General features: G+C 39.5%; 1 protein-coding gene across 1 annotated transcript in view; it reads right to left on the reverse strand.

Moving 5' to 3' along the window:
• The window catches only part of dhx36 (DEAH (Asp-Glu-Ala-His) box polypeptide 36), a 31,009-nt gene that overhangs the window by 1,381 nt on the left and 10,275 nt on the right, over window positions 1-19,353 (reverse strand). The window contains exons 9-25 of the mRNA XM_085430298.1: window positions 18,543-18,709; window positions 18,353-18,434; window positions 18,125-18,265; window positions 16,680-16,785; window positions 12,380-12,467; window positions 11,342-11,397; window positions 11,152-11,216; window positions 8,240-8,383; window positions 7,690-7,807; window positions 5,235-5,333; window positions 4,751-4,924; window positions 4,551-4,637; window positions 4,367-4,450; window positions 4,161-4,260; window positions 3,922-4,012; window positions 2,127-2,247; window positions 22-174 (exon numbers count right to left, since the gene is read on the reverse strand). Of these exons, the coding sequence (XP_085286424.1) occupies window positions 22-174; window positions 2,127-2,247; window positions 3,922-4,012; window positions 4,161-4,260; window positions 4,367-4,450; window positions 4,551-4,637; window positions 4,751-4,924; window positions 5,235-5,333; window positions 7,690-7,807; window positions 8,240-8,383; window positions 11,152-11,216; window positions 11,342-11,397; window positions 12,380-12,467; window positions 16,680-16,785; window positions 18,125-18,265; window positions 18,353-18,434; window positions 18,543-18,709 (1,876 nt within the window). The remainder of the gene's footprint in view (window positions 1-21; window positions 175-2,126; window positions 2,248-3,921; window positions 4,013-4,160; window positions 4,261-4,366; window positions 4,451-4,550; window positions 4,638-4,750; window positions 4,925-5,234; window positions 5,334-7,689; window positions 7,808-8,239; window positions 8,384-11,151; window positions 11,217-11,341; window positions 11,398-12,379; window positions 12,468-16,679; window positions 16,786-18,124; window positions 18,266-18,352; window positions 18,435-18,542; window positions 18,710-19,353) is intronic.

A 19,353-nucleotide genomic window follows, 5' to 3' on the forward strand; every position in this document is an offset into this window, starting at 1 on the left:
GTGCATGTGTGTGTCGTTTACCTTAACAAGGTGAGCAATGCGTGCAGGGGATCTAAAGACAATCCACTGGTCCACTGCGATGGTTTCCTGGTCCTCGTCTTTTTGGATGGTAATGTCTCCTCCAAAGAACAGCAGTGAGAATGGTGACACCTCAGTGCAGTCGTATAGAAAGATCTGAGGGAGCACAGAGATATCAGTAACGCGCGACGACAGGGCCATTACAACAAACACGTCAACACATTTGGTGACAGAGAGCAGCATCATTACGGCACACCCTGCCTGACAGCTATTCTGTGGTGTGGGCTGAAAGTGTCCCATTAGTAAGGAGAGGCTGTGGAGTTTGAAATGTGTTTCAAGAGAAATGTCATCTTGACCAATCTGTGACTTTAACTTATGTATTACACCTCATCCATTTTTCTTCTGTGTTTGAAGGAGACTGATTAATGATTAGGGATGGGTACCGGTATCCGGTGCCATTACGGCACCGGTTCTGACATAAACGTTAGTAACCAGACCGAAAAGCAGCGCACATTTCGGTGCTTTTTGTTTCCTGAGATGTCACACACTTTGGATTCTAGCCAATCATTTTACCTTTCCAAGGATAGTAGGCGAGCCCAGGTACGCACGTTCTTTTAGAGCAGAGCTACAGATTAAAAAATGTTTGATAGAGTGATACTATATATGCCCTATAGCTGCAAAAAAGGCTAAAATTGTTATCTTTTTACAAAAAAACAAAACAAAACAAAACAAAAAACAGCTAAACATGAGGGGTTTTTGGACAAAGTTTGTGTTTTCCATTGTTTAAGCACTGGTTCCAACCAAAGGAGGTATGCTGTATCAACAGAAAAGGCTAACTTGGTTATCATTTTGCAGAAAAAAAAGAGACTTCTAAAAATAAAAACATGAGAGGTTTTTGGACAAAGTTTGTGTTCTCTATTCTTTAAGCATCGGTTCGAGCACTGTTTAAGCACCGGCACCGTTTCAAAAGTACCGGTTTGGCACCGGTATCGGATAAAACCTAAACGATACCCATTCCTACTAATGATAATGCAAATTATTATTTTTTTAGTTATTTATAGTTAAATTCTAAAGACTGCTGGCAGAAAAAGGTGTCATATATAGGTGCACTATAAATCACTCTGTGGGTACACACTAACAAAAAACTCCTTTGCTCTCAGGTCAAAAGTCAAAGACGCGGGATAAACAGCAAACAAAAACTATTTCAGCTTTGAAGGTTGAAGACCATAGTATTAAAAGGGAGAAGTAGAAAAAGATGGAGAGAGAAGAGAGAAGAAAAAGAGAAAAAAAGCGAGGAGACAGCAGAGACGACTGCATTTACTCCATGAATGTGTAATGTTATGTCTCACCGAGGGCAAGTGCGTCAGAGAAGATAAAGTCTGGACGTCATCCTTCAGTTTTATTCTTTTTTGTCCTATCTACAGCCCTGGACTTCTGCTTTCTTCTCAGGGTAAACAAATAACCTTGAAAATCTCGCACTCTCAGAATACCTTATTTTTACCATGTCATTGTGCTCAAAACCACTTACATGCGACAAGAAAAAAAAATCATTTAATGGCAACAATAATGACAGTGAAATGCAGCAAATCATTTATTTTCCCTTAAAGACAAAAAGCACAGGCGGCCATCAGAGAGGACATAAAAGGTGTTTTCCTGCAGAATAGAAACATTCACAAAAAGAGAGCACAGAAAGAACAAAGACAAAGAGATGCAAGGGAGGGGAAACGGGTGTGAAGAGGGGAAGAAAGAAAAAAAAAGAGAGAATATAGAAAAAGGCAGCAGTCAGCAAACAGCACTGACTGTTTTGCACCCCACCACCAACTACTACATTGTATCTGGAAGCTTTGAAGCACAAGAGCCTTTGAGAGGGACTTGAAAGGCAGTGTTTTAATCAAATATTCATTAAGTGCAAAGCTGGTGTGGCACCACTGCCAACCTTTAACCACTGGCCCTCTTTTCCACTCATATGCACCATTCGAGGGACACATGCAAACTCAAGAAGACACAAAGCAACACAGACTCAAATGTAAAAATAAATAAATAACATTTACAGAACAATATAACATTTACTAGGAGAGATAGATTACTCCACCATGTAAGATACTCACACTACTTGTTCTCATCTTTAGGTGATAGATAAGCCAAGTATAGTTGAATTCCGTCTCTTCGGCATTGACAGATTTTGGGTGGATACACACTTTTCCGTCAGCCTGAGTGTACACTTTGACACTGCAAAAGATCACATGTGAGTGAGTCTAAGTGTGTGTTTTATAGAGCTGGGAATATTCACATTCTTCATACTTTACAACATATTTTTTATTAAAATTGTCATCTTAATAAATGATGAAAAAAAAGACAATTTATCACAGCAGAAGATGGAAAACAGTTAAAAAAAAAATAAGAAATTGCAACAGTTATGAACACCCCCCCCCCTTTTGATTACATTTTTATAGACAAATTATTCAAAAAGTTTGGATAAAAATAACGATTATATGCAAACACTACAATCTGGTGTGATCTCTGAGGCAGAGATGAGCAGTGGAATACCAAGGACTAGTGTGTCAAAACCTAAGTATTTCTATAAGAATTAAGGAGGCAAGTAGGAGCCAGGTACTCCTAATCAAATGTGACTGATTAACTGATCATTAAGTGTGAACACCGCTACATAAGTGTTTGCAGTTTGTTGGTCTGTGTTAAAACAATAAAACGGTGGAAAGAAATCAGCAATGATCTAAGAGTCCAGCATTCCACAGTAAATTATTCAGTGGAAAATATTCGAGACATGTTATACGCCCTGACAAACTCACCCCAAGGTCATGCACATGACCTTGCAATGCACAGAGGAAGTGAAAAAAAAAAATCAAACTCCTCCACCTCAAACTCTACCAGCCTCAGATAGTATGTCAAATGTTAAAGTTAATGAGAGTACAATTAGAAAAACACTAATTTTCTAAAATTAGTGGAGAGTCGTGTATCGCTTGCTTGTTGGCTTGTTTGGGTTGCCAGGAAAAAGTAATATAGTATAATTTTTGCTAAAATAACTCAGAATTTAGCTGTTCAAGAGCTAAATTCTATCAGGTGTTTTTTGGCTTTTTAATCCAACGTATGCAGAATGCTGAAAGTAACACTGTGTTCCACACACCAGTATGTTGGCCAAAGAAAACCAACTGTTTCACTACAGGGAACAAGTGCTAACCTTCTGTTATGCACTTAACCCATAAGAGAGAGGAGATTATATACAGATTACTTTGTTTTCAATATAATCCAGAAAAAAAAAAGAAAATGGATTCTGCTATTTACACAAAGTGCCTTAAGCGTCAGACAAATAGCCCGTCTCTCTTTTGCAGCTCAACGTACACCACTTTGTATTCTGTTGCAAGTGCTTAATCAAGCACTGAATTCATTAAGTGGAGAGCCGTGGTGCGGACATAAACATTTAAAAACTTGCTTGGTGTTACGAATTACTTATACAAAGGAAATGACCCTGGGAAATGACTGTGCACCTAGGTCTAAAGCTGTCAACGAGATAAACAATAAAAGTGACAGCCTGCTGTGAAAGAGTCTGTGCCCCTGTTGTGCGTGTCTGTCTTTTGCACGCAGGTCACAGCCACCGCTTATGACAGCTGCCTTTGGGCAATTTTATGATGACTGCATTGATCTTGAGCTGCAAAAGTGCCTTTGTTTTTGACAATCATCCAAACGTGGCCTCTGCACAGCCTGGGGTAATTGTCACAGTGCCCTTACAGAGCACTCTTACCAGGACGTATGATGAGATATTGCAGTGTGAAGGCTATTTTTCTCTCTGGAGATCAATAAGACTGATTGTGCACCTCTCTATCTTGGCCTGTGCAGCCCTTTCCTGTCTGTCATTGCTCATCTCCTCCTTTGGATTAGCAAACTTACCCTGGCCTCTTTTTGCTGTGAGATGGTCTGATCATGGCCACCTTAGGGTACAGACCTGCTACAATCACTGCCTTGATTAATTTTTCATTGCCTGAGGGGAAAAAAGTGACAGATAAAGAACAAATGAAAAAGAAAATATTAAACTTAAATGCTTCATATCATACTTTGCTACTGCTTCACAGCCCAGATATCATGACCAGTTAAAAAACAACAAACAAACAGAAAAACTTCTTACTTACCCGAGTTGACATTAGATTTGGGGTCTTTGGGATCGTTGCTGCTGACAAAGCCTGCATGCATGAGATGTTCGGCAAACTGACCCTTCATGTTTTGCAGCATCTGAATGATGAAAGGACAAGTTGCTTCTAATAATACAGCACACCTTTGACTTCACAGAAAGAAGTCCATATTTAAAATATAGTCACGCAGAATCATCCCGACTCACCTGGAGTGTGTTGGCAGACAGGAAGTTGTCCCAGCAGTATTCCCTTTCATACCTGCCTCCACGCTGCTTTGCATCCTCCCAGCCCTGGGTAAATCAATGCATGATAAATTAAGATAGGATCAATTCATACAGCAGACACATCTGTGAGTACAAAATCAGGAGTCACCCATGTGGGCTGTTCTACCTGGAAAGCATTGACAATAGTGAGGTGGTCACTCTTCGAGTTTCTAGAGAGGGCCTTCCGCCTCATGTCTGCCATCTTCTCTTTACCCTAAGACAAACAGATACGTTAAAAAACAAAAACAAAATGCACACACACACAAGTTCAAAGATAGTATACAGCGTAAGCTTTCATAAGCTGTCTGTGAACTCAGCTCTACCTACCAGGGGTATGAAAAAAGGGTCTTTGAAGCTGAGGGAAGCAGCAATAGTGAGTACAGGGTCAAGGCAGCCCAACAGAGCTCCAAACAGGATGAGCTTGCCAATGTGAGGTTCCACAGGCAGGCGAGCCAGGTGGAAACCCAATGCTGTAAGATTCTCTCTTTGGTCCAGGGCGTTCTGACAAAACAATGTCATCATATCCATAAGAAAGGGCATTCAGAAACATGTGCATAATAACTATCCCACAATTTTATTTTATTTTAACAAGTTTAACCTCATTAGCCTGAAAGCTCATTTTTATCTGGGTAAATACTAATTTCTCAGTTTGCTGCTGCAACACAAGTTACTGAATTTGTAAGGGCTTTTTAGTTAGTTACTAATATATTAAGTTACTAGTATATTATGTAATCTTTGGTCTCAGCCCAGCATGCAATTGATACTCTGATTCGTAACAATCTCTTAAAAACCCTTTTAGTTACTTTCTTACCAGTTCTGTGAGATTCTTGATGGCGAGGCTGACAGCCTTTTCAGTGGGACGGTCCAAGGCTTTCTCCAGGAATCGACCTATAGACCCAAGCTTCAGTATCTAGGGAGTGTATGTGATATTTTGCTTTGATCAGCACAAGCATGTCATAATTTTTTCCACATAATTCCCTTTACTTAATCAGGTGGGCTGTTAACTATGGAAAACATTGATTTATAGACACACAGTACTGTGGAAAAGTCTTGAGCCACTCCCCATTTCTTCATATTTTGACATTCGGTATGACCACTTTTGTTCTTCAAAACAGCCTGAACTCTCTTGTGCAGCTTTCTTATTATTTCTTTAAATAATCTTCAGGAATATTTCTCCAGGCCTCTTGATGGACGTTCAAAGCTCTTCTTTAGATGTTGGCTGTCCTCTGCTCTGTTCTCTGTCAAGATGATCCCACACTGCATCAATAATGTTAAGATCTGGGCTCTGAGAAGGCCAATCCATGACTAATAGTGTTCCACTGTGTGTTTTTCAATCAAGGTACGCTTTTACTGCACTGGCAGTGTATTTGGGATGGCTGTCATGATGAAACATGCCAATCAGATGCTTTCCAGATGGTACTTCATGGTGGATCAGAGTATGACTGTGTTTTTCTGTGTTCATAATTTGGGCAATGTTGATAATACCTCTATTACCACTGGCTGAGATCCAGCTACAAAACATGACCGAGCCTTCACTGTGTTTTACAAATGGAGGCACTACCTGTTGCTCCTCTCTCCTGCCCACCTCTGTACATACTGACACCAGTTTTAACCAAAAATGACAAATTTGGACTCATCACCCCATAAAACCTGTAGCCATTTATTTTAAGTCCAGTTCTTATGTAATTTGGCATACCTCATTCTTTTCTAACTCTTCTCTTCCTTATGAATGGCTTCTTGAAAGCCACCTGTCCTCTGAGACCATTTCTGATGAGGCTTCAGTGAACAGTAGATAAATCAAAAGGTCAGATCTACCTTTCAGGTCCTGTGTCAGGTCTTTGCAGGACTTTTTTGTACTTCTCTTCATTACTTTGAGGTGTTCATCTGCTGTAGACAGTTTTTCTTCTGCCACTTCTCTTTTTGAGAACACACTGCACATACTGAGTTATGCAAATATTTCAGTTAATAACTAATATACCTCAGAAATATTATTTTAAGTCTTTCAAAATTATGAGTTTTAATGACAGTCAGATAATAAAAAAGTGCCTAAAGTACTTTTTGAAACTGATTAAGTTATTTGTTATGTGTAGACAACACTGGTTTATCCCTTAAGTTAGGTGCCTTTTAACAAAAAAACCCAAAACAAAAACCTTAATTAATTATACGCCAGTGCTAAGTGACTTAATAGACAAAGCGGAAAACCCCCCCCAAAACAAACAAGAAAAAGTTCCTCAATGTTTAAAGGAAAACTTTAAAAGACCTAAAAGCCTGGAGAACTACTACTAAAGACTGCTTTAAAATTACAAGAAAGTCTGACTTATTGGAGGCAAAAGATAAAGAAATAAGGGATCACTCAAGACATTTTCACAGTACTATAGATATAGTAAGATCAAGTACAGTTAGCTTTGAATGACTTGCTCATATTGCTTTTTGTGACAGAACAACAAAGATGTTAGTGCTTACTTCTAATCTTAACTAACGCAATTCACTGAATGCTACGCGAAATGAATGTGATCACATGGTTTGGTTTGGCTAAATGCACGTTCATTTCCACATTCAAAAGGAACATTTACTTGTGGCTAACTGCAGAGCAATGAAACAGCCACATCTCTATGTCTGACTAACAATGTGATGTTGAAGTGTTTGTGCATTAGAGAGCCAGGTCAAGGTTAGCATGTTGTCAGTGTTTGTCTCACTTTAAGGACTGTCTGATGCATTGTGCAACTCTCACCCACTAGCTTCAAAAACCATATCACACACATACTCAAATACATCCAGCACAGAGAGTGGGGGAGACACACTAAAATGCATATCCAATACAGCAACTGGTGAGAACAATCACAGCAAACACTACATCTAAATGACCTTTGGCTTAATTTTCCATTAGCACTGTTTAAAATATGTCTGAGTGGAGCGTGAGGATTTCAAAAGAGAACGCGAAAAAAAAAAGTAAGCAACCAAAGAAGAAAAAGACTGTTTATATAAGAGAAAAAAAAATGTGTAGAAAAGTAATTATACTGTCTGTAAAAAATGAGAGTAAGAGCGGGAGAGGGCATGAGTCAGCCCGGGATGCTCATCCCCAGTTCTCATTAGAGAGGAGAGGCTGTAATTCAGCACAACACCAAAAACAGCAGCGCTGTCCTCGTTCCGCCCCTGCACTCACAAAACTCATTGAGAGCAATCTTGTCCTCATCTAAACTCCCAAACCCACATCTATCTGTCTCTCTCTCTGTCAGTCTATCCCTCTTTCTCTCCGCATATACAACCTTAATCTGCAAGCACAGCTCCTCCAGTGGTGTCCTCATAATTTCAGGTAATTGATAGGCATCCAACAGGCTGGCCCTCAGACCGTTGTACAGGTGATAGCATTTCCCCGGACACACTCTGGATATTTAGAGAAGAGAGTTGTTAGAGAGACAGAGAAGGAAAAGAGGTTAAATGTTTTACAGGCCCTGTGACAAGGGCTTACTTTAAAAATCAGTGGGATGAAACTGCACACAGTAAGCAGCTCTGCTAATTGGGCCTTGCTGCACTTTGATGTCAGAGCTATATAACAGAACAGACGTCTCAAGTAAAAGACTGGAAACAACCTGAGAGTGACTACACTTTGCCTTTCTGAGTGGTTACAGATGGGAAAGCAGGACAGAGTGGTCTTACAGGGAAGAGTGATGGAGAGCTCAGATGACAAATAGATGGGAAGCTAATTATCCCATATTGCATACCCAGAGGCACTAATATAAAGTATGCCCTCATTATATTATAATCTACAAATATACCCACGTGTAGACACAAACGCACACATAAACACACACACACCTGCCAGCACGTCCTTTCCTCTGTTTGGCATTGGCCAAGCTAACCCACTCAGCCATCATGGTGCTGATGTTATTGCTGGTGTCAAAGTTGGTCTCCTTAATTTTGCCTCCATCTATCACATAAACAACATCATCGATGGTGATGCTGTGAGGAGCAGGCGAGAGAGAAAGGGGGGAAAACATAAGTTGCACGTAATAATACAGAAAAAACACTTCAAAGTTAGGGCTGTTCGATATAACGATATATATCGTTTCATTTTACGCTATCGTTTGTTTGGTGGTGTCGCAAAAATAAACTGTTTGCGGCAATATTTTTTCATCGTTTTGATGGTCACTGTAGTGGCTATATTAATTTCTTAAAGTTCTCTCTTTCTCTTATATTTAATATAACCACACTATGGACGGACAAGCGCCTGTTTTTATGCGTTGTGGTTAGCAACAACGACGGTAACACTATCGCGTGTCCGCTTGTTTATGTTCCACATAAACCTTTCACGATAAAGCTCAAGATCCTGTTGAGACTTTTCAAAATAAACTGAATCACGTGAAAGAGCAGATTATTTACGGATAAGAAGTAGAAAAGAGCCGCCAGGTGCTAGAAAATAAACCTTAGACTCAAACGTTAGAACAGGCTTTTCCCCGCAGCACGCTGTGTAATAAATACTCACAGAGAAAACGGCGGCTGTTACAACTTATGTCTAAAAATGTATAGTTTCATGCATCTGTTAAAAGACTCGACTCCAGCTACATGACGCGCAGCTGGAAACACTTCCCGCAAGACGAGCTGCCCGAGATTCACAGAATTTACAGAAAATGTTACATTTTTGTGATTTATATCGTTATCAGGACGACAGAATTCTTATATCGGGATATGAGATTTTGGTCATATCGCACAGCCCTATTGAAAGTAGACTCTCAAGAATTCCTAGTTAAGACTCTTACACAATCACTTAGAAGTAAAAAATAAAATCCAGCCCTTTGGTAGGTTTCTGAGTAGACTTGTAGTCAAGACCGCCTAATCCGAGACCAAGACAAGACCAAGACCAAGTTGAGACGAGACCAAGACCGAGACCGAGACAAAAAAAGTCTTTAAACTGCAGCCAGATGCTATTCTATATACATATGCAGGACACCTTAAACTAGTTTTTTAATTAAGCAGCAAGGCAGAACAAAGTCGGGCCTGTATCAAGACACAGGGACTAAACCCCAATTCAACCAGACCCAGAACTGATCCGGAATTAAAACAGGACTACAACAGTAACCAAGACAGAACCAGAATCAGAACTAGATGATAGTAGCACTAAAAATCACCATAGACCTGCACTACACTTATTTTTTAATTCTACCAAAGTACAATATTTAGATTGAGAAAAGTTTATATAATTATTTAGCCTTGTTGTGCAAACAAGCCTGCATAACTTAATAAATATAGAATTTGAAAAGTAACAAATGGTATCTAAAAAGAAACACTAGGTACATGTTCTGATGAGTTTTGGCAAACAACCATTTGACTAACATGTGTGTCTCACCTGCTCTTATTCCATCTCTGTTCTGTCCTCATTCTCTCTCTCCCTCTCTGTTCCTCTCTCTCCCTCTCTGTTCCCCTCTCTCCCTCTTTGTGCTGACAATCAAGCCAAACTCCATCATCATCAAATATACAGTTGAAACCAGATATTTATGTACTCTTCAGATAAAAACAAACACACTTTTTTAATTGTAACATCAAATCAAACTAAATGTTTATTTTTTTAGATTGATAAATATAAAAAACATATTTGTTAACTTTAAGAGTAAAGAGAGAAACTATCTGTATTTCTTAATTGCAAATGGCACCAAATTGTATTCAAAATTGAGCCACACTTATGGAGCTCCACAGTTCTGTTCCTGGTGTTTTGGTTGACATCTCTGGATTTTTCCCGTGTCAAAGAAACAGGCTCTGTGTTTTGCCTTATATGCATCCACAACTGTGCCACCAATTTACTCACATGGACTCTACTAACCAATCAGAAGCTTCTTCAGCTCAGAATGGAATCGTCTGGAGTTTTCTTATTAATTAACCATAAACTTAGTGTACATGTGCTCCTAAATTTGATGAAAGTGATTAAAATAGACAGCTCCCTCTTTTTATTCTGACATTTCACTAATTCAAAAGATATTTCAACATTTATTTATCTAAAACAAAAGTTTACTCTAAATTGATGTTTAACAGTAAAAAAAAGTTTATGTTTTCTCCATAAAGTGTATGTAAATATCTGGTTTCAACTGTGAATATACTGCTGTGTATTGAAATTCCTCTTGTTTTGCATAGAAATATACTGAACAACATCCAAAGCATAATATATAAAATAACATCTACCTGAGTTTTTTCTTTGAAAGAAGCTCCTTATGTCCATTGTTGTGTACATCAGTACACAACTGAAACCGATTTAGAGAATTTAGATTTGAGAACGCAGGACCGAAACAGCGAGACCAAGACCGAGACCAGGACAAAAGTCCGTCGAGACCAAGACGAGACCAAGACCAAGTAAAAGTGGTCTCGAGACATCCAACTCTAGTTTAGAGTCTATATTTAGTGGAGTGATATGAGGGGAGTGCTGAGGGCAGGCAGCTCCTTAATTTGCTCTGCTCGTTTGTGTGAATGCAGCACTCTGAACGCATTAACAAATTGCCTGTCAGAGTTTTCTCATCCAAACCAATATGACAGTATTTGTAATCAATCCAAGAGATGTATGCTAATTAGCTCCAATCCAGTTGTAGGCCTCATTCCTGACTGAGGCACTGGCACACACAGAAAACAGATATATGATGGAATGTCATAAAAGGTCTGTGTTTTTTCTAAACCTTTAAACACTTTCCAAAGTACAAATGCAAAGACTGGACAAGCTTTTACCACAGACGCATGCTCTTACAAACCTGGTCTCAGCTATATTGGTAGCAATCACAATCTTTCGAACTCCAGGAGGAGGCCTTTTAAAAACCTGAGAAGAATTAGAGAGAAAAATTGAGCAGGACATTTGTGATATTGAAAGGGGACTAAAGTAGGACACAATTGACAAAGAGATGGTCCGAGAAAGAGAAAAAAGAGAAACTGAAGAATACTGACCTGTGTCTGATTAACAGTTGGCATGAGGGAGTGTAAAGGGATGATAACAAACCGGTCTGAAATGTAACAGGACACAAAAGAAAAACTCAAATAAAACACTGACTGTCAATTTAAGATACAACTAGTCCATAGGCTGAACAATTATGTGTTCTATAACAACAAGTATCATGAAACCATGGAGAATTCTACAGCCACAGCACCCCTACTTCAGATAGGTGGAAGATAACGGATGAATGGAAAAATTGCACCACAAATAGTGACATAGTTGCTGGAGTCCACTTAACTTAAAATGACATACGTGTTTAGCAACTTTGTCTTTACATACAAATATACGCAAAATACAAGCAATCAGCAACCAGCGGAGTCAAGTCATCTTTTGCGAAAATATAAGCTGGAAGACAAATCTTTTATAATATAGAGCCTTTATTTCCAAACCTTTGCTAAACTTTCAGAGTTAACTGTATATCACAACTGACAAAGAGACCAGTTGACTATTGCAGTCAAACTCTATTTGTAATCTGTCACCAAATGCAAAACCAGCAATCGGGAAACCACCCTCATTTTGACTCCAGTGAGACTAAGCCATAAGCAGTTAAGAAAATGGGTGTATTTCAACAAAGTGGCGCAATGATGAGTGCTGTCTCGTCATGGTAAGAAGATCCTGGGTTTGAATCTGCCTGTGTCAGTCCGCTCCGGGTACTCCATCTTTCTCGCACAGTTCCAAGACATACTTGTTAGGTTACGTGGCGATTCTAAATCGGCCTTAAGTGTGAACTATGAATGGTTGTCGTCTCTCTCGCCTTGTGATAGACTGACGACCAGTTCAGTGTACCCTGCTTCTTGCTCTATGACAGCTGTAATAGGCTTTTATATTGCTGCGACCCTGAATTCAATAAGTGGTTAAGAAAATCAAAGGATGGATTTCTCAACTGTGGAACAGAAAACTGTATAGTCAAAGCAAGAAAGAAAAATTGCAAGACACCGACGTGCATTCACTTCCATGCTGTACATCCTGAATGTGTGTTTCTGTTTGCATACCTGATCGGAACATTTGCTGAGCCATGAGAAGGTCATTGAGAGTACTGATATTGTCCCAACCAGGCAAGAACACCAAGATTGCTCCTTCCTGTCCAAGACATGATACAAAACTCTCAACACAGCTGTAAGTCACAAAATCCAGCAGGGTCTCAGTAGATTGCGGGTCCAGCAAACAAGATGCCCATGACCTCAGAGGAGCTGAGCTGAGGCAGATACTGTAGATATGATTTGCTCTCAGCTCCCAACCTCTACATTCACATTCAGACACAAAATAGCCACTGAAACTCCAACATCTTTATGACAAATGCATCTTTATAGTACAGGAGAGCATCTGATTAACATTAACAAAAGCACTGACTTAATTTTCCCCACAATAGCAAAGAGAAAAGGAAATCAATAAGTCACATGAAAAAGTACAGACACAGAAACGCTAGCTGTGAAAACATAAGAAGAGAAGACTAAATGGTGAGGAAATCTCTGCGCATTGAGCTCTTTTGTCAGTGGCTGCAGATTGCTGACCACTTAATGGATATCAGGCATCGGCGCCTCATTCACAAAGCCAAAATCCATTACAGTAATGCTGTAATGGTTTTAAAAAAAAAAAAAAGCTGAAAAAGACTCCTTTAATGACTGATGAAGAGCTCAGTCATTGCAGCAGCAAAGAATAGAATAGAGAGAAGGAGACAAAGAATGAGACAAAGTCAAAAATCAGTCAATTGTTTATGGTGCAGTACTGTTTCATTTCTTTCCATACAAGCTATTACCACAGTTGTTGTCTCAACACTAAATACTCAAAGTTTTGACAGAAATCAGTGACACAAATATGAAGGTTACAGTTTGTGACACAAAAAATTACACAAGGCAGTCAATGCTAGCCCATGGAGCCATGCTGGAAAGGTCAAAGATAAAATTAGTCAAATCTGTCTTTAATAAATATACAGTTATACAGACTGTACAGAGCTATAATACAGAGCAGAGTTTCAGCAAACTCGTTTTCATCCTATCCAGATTTAAACAAAGTATTCTCTAGCTAAAATTAAGCTGCTATAAAAATCGATTCTATAAAAAGCACCATGCTATTCATTTCCTCCGACAAATGAAGGGAAGGCATAAAAAGTAGCTTCTAGGCCTTGGTTTCCCCAACTTTTTAATTAAAGCTAATTATTATCCCCAGTTCTCAACCACTGGCACTCACATGGGACTGTATGTATGTTAAAGTCTCTGCATGTGTATTTGTGAAAGAGATGAAGGTCGGCTGCCTAGCTACAACCTGACAAATTACACGCATCCAGGAAGAAACACACTCCAATTAATTCTAACTAAAAATTAAGTGACAGTACAGTACAGTAAGCTCTGGAGAGTCTACTCTATGACAGCACACACAAACACACACAGCAAACCACCCACATACAGTTGCACCCAGCAGGCATTCATTAATGCCTGTATGTTAAACCCCTAGGTGTATAATCACAGAACCCTGCAACATAATTAACCAATCATCACAGTCAAAAGCTCAGCAGATGGCCCATATCCTTGGTTCAGATTACCATCATGGTGAATCAGCCAGTTCTCTCACAGCCATTTGACAATGCCACAACAAATCAGCTGGTTGACTGGCTCAGTGTGGCCGTGACTGATGGAGATACAGCTTCATATGGGAAAGTATAATTATTCTGTCTGCCTCTGTTAGTCACTCCGTGTTCTTCTTCTTTTTCACTCTCTTGTTTATTTATACATCCAAAACTATTTTACTTCATTCAGTCATAGCACTTAACTTTTTAAAATGGTAGTAAACTAATCATTCTTCTCTCATTAATAGTAGTCTACCCTGAATCGCCTCCTGGTCAGCAGGGGGGATTTCTGTGGAGTGTGCATGTCTCCCTGTGCCTGTGTTGGCTTTCTTTGGGTGCTGGCTGTAAATTATAGACGCTAAACTGTCTCTGTAGGTTTGTGTCTTTGTTTGTCTCTCTGTGTTAGATCTGTGATGGACAGACGACCTGTATAAGGTGTACCCTGCCCTTGACCTACAGTGGGGCAAAAAAGTATTTAGTCAGCCACCGATTGTGCAAGTTCCCCCACTTAAAATGATGACAGAGGTCAGTAATTTGCACCAGAGGTACACTTCAACTGTGAGAGACAGAATGTGAAAAAAAAAAAATCCATGAATCCACATGGTAGGATTTGTAAAGAATTTATTGGTAAATCAGGGTGGAAAATAAGTATTTGGTCACCTCAAACAAGGAAAATCTCTGGCTCTCACAGACCTGTAACGTCTTCTGTAAGAAGCTTTTCTGTCCCCCACTCGTTACCTGTATGAATGGCACCTGTTTGAACTCATCATCTGTATAAAAGACACCTGTCCACAGCCTCAAACAGTCAGACTCCAAACTCCGCCATGGCCAAGACCAAAGAGCTTTCGAAGGACACCAGGAAAAGTATCGTAGACCTGCACCAGACTGGGAAGAGTGAATCTACAATAGGCAAGCAGCTTGGTGTGAAAAAATCAACTGTGGGAGCAATCATCAGAAAATGGAAGACATACAAGACCACTGATAATCTCCCTCGATCTGGGGCTCCACGCAAGATCTCATCCTGTGGGGTCAAAATGATCATGAGAACGGTGAGCAAAGATCCCAGAACCACACGGGGGGACCTGGTGAATGACCTGCAGAGAGCTGGGACCAAAGTAACAGAGGTCACCATCAGTAACACACTACAACGGCAGGGAATCAAATCCCGCAGTGCCAGACGTGTTCCTTTGCTGAAGCCAGTGCATGTCCAGGCCCGTCTGAAGTTTGCCAGAGAGCACATGGATGATACAGCAGAGGATTGGGAGAATGTCATGTGGCCAGATGAAACCAAAGTAGAACTTTTTGGTATAAACTCAACTCGTCGTGTTTGGAGGAAGAAGAATACTGAGTTGCATCCCAAGAACACCATACCTACTGTGAAGCATGGGGGTGGAAACATCATGCTATGGGGCTGTTTTTCTGCCAAGGGGACAGGACGACTGATCCGTGTTAAGGACAGAATGAATGGGGCCATGTATCGTGAGATTTTGAGCCAAAACCTCCTTCCATCAGTGAGAACTTTGAAGATGAAACGAGGCTGGGTCTTCCAACATGACAATGATCCAAAACACACCGCCCGGGCAACAAAGGAGTGGCTCCGTAAGAAGCATTTGGAAGTCCTGGAGTGGCCTAGCCAGTCTCCAGACCTCAACCCCATAGAAAATCTGTGGCTGGAGTTGAAAGTCCGTGTTGCTCGGCGACAGCCCCAAAACATCACTGCTCTCGAGAAGATCTGCATGGAGGAATGGGCCAAAATACCAGCTACTGTGTGTGCAAACCTGGTAAAGACCTATAGTAAACGTTTGACCTCTGTTATTGCCAACAAAGGTTATGTTACAAAGTATTGAGTTGTATTTTTGTTATTGACCAAATACTTATTAAATACCCTGATTTACGAATAAATTCTTTACAAATCCTACCATGTGGATTCATGGATTTTTTTTTCACATTCTGTCTCTCACAGTTGAAGTGTACCTCTGGTGCAAATTACTGACCTCTGTCATCATTTTAGGTGGGGGAACTTGCACAATCGGTGGCTGACTAAATACTTTTTTGCCCCATTGTATAATAGCTGGGATAGGCTCCAGGCTCTAGATAAGCAGCTGAAGTATGGACATATATTTTTTCATAATAACCATTTTACCACTTCCTAGAAAAGCTACTGGGCCAGCAGTTACAAAAATTAAAACTTTCTACTTTCAAGTCACACAGGTGACACTGTATTCACAAAGCTAACAACTGTGCACTGAAATGATGCCGACATCCAAAAAGGAAAGTTAACCAGAACTGGAAAAAGAAAAAAGGGAATGGAGGTGCAGCGGGAGAGCATCTGTTCAATCACTCATTAGCAGAAATTTGCTGCCAGGATCTGTGTCATTTTCTCTGATCTAATGTCTGTGTTTGGCAGCTAGCCCGCCTGCTCCCTCCATCTGCTCCATCTAGGAATGTACTGTACTTTGCCAGCCTAAGAGTCTCCATTAACTATTAGTTTCCATTTAATATCAAGCCACCTTTCACATAGGCAACTTTTTGTCAATGATTAAAGAACATGATGTCCAAAAATGACAATCTTCAAAGGCAAGCTCCTGTTACAGAAACATTCATTTTGACATTTTCATAAAGTACAAATTCAGTTTGTTGTTGTTGTTTTTTTAAATAAAACGCATAGTCTAGAATTTGGCCAATTTATGCCAGCTACACTCAAACCACAACTAAAAGGTTAGACTCACCTCCTCATTGAGCACAATATAACGAATTAGTGCCAGAATTAGGTCCAGATCAATCTTCTCATCTCTGTCTAATATCTCGAGAGCCTCAATGGTTGTGTCAGAGTACCTGTAAAACACAGGACATGGACATGGCAACATAAGTGCTCCTGCTCTCCCCTTACTTGTTGCTGGAGGTGTCACACGCTGTAATATGGCTACAACAGGTTTATAAATATTTTCACATGCTATGCTTTAGTACAAAAATGCAGAATAGCTTTGAGTTACAGTTGATACTTTTTCTTTGTTGTGGTAATAGCACTGGTGATCAGTAACATATTAATAATTGGTTCCTTTGTCTTTTTTTCCCTTTAGAATGAGAAAAAGAGAAACATCTGTGTCGTGTTCAACTATAAAAGCAGTATTTCTGTTTTTTAAAAAATGTATTCCAGTAGGTCTTAATACAAAAATGTGTTTTATGTTGAAACCATTTGAAATCACCAGAAAACTAATTTTGCAAGCACACCGACAGTGTTCAAAGTAATATTTCTGCCTAGTTACACAATAGACTGGATGCCATGTTGTGAATTTAGGACTTAATTATTTTTTAATAACAAAACTAAACACTGGCAAAACAAACCAACATTGAATATGCCAAGACATTTAAAAAAATATTTGTTAATATTACGCTATTTTATAAATGATCGGGCTCCTCAGTTCTCAGTAATATTGTGATTCTTCTTAAAGCTTTCAGTTCAGTAAGACAAAGCATTTTGGAAACTTCAAGTGTTATTACAAGAATTCTCACTTGAGAAAAATAGCCTTTTCTGTTCAGGGTATCAACATATCGAATTCCTTACCTATAGTATTCAAACTGGATCATGTCCAGGATTACTTTAAAATTAAACTGAAATAGTTTTTGAAGTGGAATCCAGTCACGTAGACATGAACAATCTTCTGTCTCCTGTTTAGAGCCTCTGTTGTTATATTGCAGGTGTGTCTAGTGGCATCTTATCTCCATTCTGTTGTGTTGTGGGATTGTCTTAAAAATTTTAAAGCAGTTATTAGAGAGAAATTTGCACCCAAAAAATTTAGTAAGTGTCAAATTGGCAAAGCAAAGTCCTTCACAGCTGTAATTATGTTTTGAACAAAAGCAACTAAGCTACAGTGTTGCTGTGTCTGTACTAAGCAGACCTTGGAACTGTCTGTGATGGTGCACTTTAATTGTAGCTGTGTTTATGTAACAAATGCATCAGACATCAGTTTCAAGCACTCATCTTTCTCTTACTGTTTGTAGATCAAAACCATAATTCTCTATATTTAATCTTCATTAAATCAGAACTTTAAAAGAAATGTATTTACTCAAAACTACGAGTCTCACAAATCCTCCTGCTTCCTACCTAAAAAAACCCCAAAAAACTGGCAGCTGTTCTTCCAATTTAAGTAGCCTGATTTTCTCACCAACTCACCTGCCCTGTAGTGTTCGTGCGTAACATGGCCAGCTTTCCTTGTATTCAGCCTCTTTCTCCTCTTTCTCAGGTCTGGAGTTTCGCCCCTGCCAAAAACCTCTCTTCCATGAGGGGCGACGGTCCTGATTCTGGGGGCGATACCTAGCAGAGAAACCCAGCCTAGTTTATACGAGGTCCCAATGTGTCTTTGTGCATGTACATGTGTGTTTGGTAGAAAAGTGGTTCTACCTGGTCATCTCTATAATGTCCTCAAGTAGGAACTCCTCCACTGGGAACGTCAAACCAGGAATGTGGATCATTGGGCAGTTGTCTAAACCGAGAACAAAACCGTGAGCGGCGAGAAAGAGGAACAGCTCAACTTATTAGAACTGCAAAACTTTTGCTGACAATTTGGTGAAGAAATTAGTGAGCTACACACCAAAATATTGGGAAAACTTCTCTGCGTTGAGCGTGGCACTCATGAGAATGATCTTAAGGTCATCTCGGAGGTTGAGTAAGTCCTTTACAATGATGAGCAAAACGTCTGATTGCAGGTTTCTCTCATGGATTTCATCCAGCACCAGGTGACTGATACTCGACAACAATCTGACAATAAAAGCAAAAAAGGTGAGCAATTTTTTATTTTTTTTGCCTTTTTCTGTCTAAAGAGTTAAAAAAACAAACAAAAAAACCCAATATTGGTTGACTTTTTTTCTTCTTTTTACAAATTCTCTCTTGTTTCTCTTTAAAGATCTTACAAGTTTCAATTAATGGTACTACATTTTTAAGTACTTTTAAGTGAGATTTAAATTATTTAAAATAATTTCACAAGGCACAGACGTTACCCAAAAATAATTTTTTTAGAAAGTATTTAACAGAGCTACAGTCCATACAGACGTCCACTTGTAAGCAAAGTGATGTGCGAATTTAGCTTAACACCAAAAATGCAGTTTAGTCAGAAAAGGGTAGCCCTGAAATGACTCACTAGAGTCGTGCTAACGAAAGAGCATGAAGTGAGACAACAAGGAAAAGCTGGCACTTTCACTTAGTCTGTATTTCTTTTTCTGAAGGCACTTAGAATGCAAAGACGAGCATGGAGGAATGAGTCAACAGAAAATGGGGACCCATACTAATGAATCTTCCACAAACAGTAGCGTCAACCCCAAATCAATGGGGACAAAACAGAGTGACAAACAAAGGAATGGCTGGAGTGGAGATATAGGGGAAAAAGCAGAGAAGATGTACAGGGA

Source organism: Copadichromis virginalis, linkage group LG14 (assembly GCF_057382275.1).
Source record: "Copadichromis virginalis isolate Kocher_CV1m ecotype Utaka linkage group LG14, C_Virginalis_male_GT1.1, whole genome shotgun sequence".
NCBI classification, from domain to species: domain Eukaryota; kingdom Metazoa; phylum Chordata; class Actinopteri; order Cichliformes; family Cichlidae; genus Copadichromis; species Copadichromis virginalis.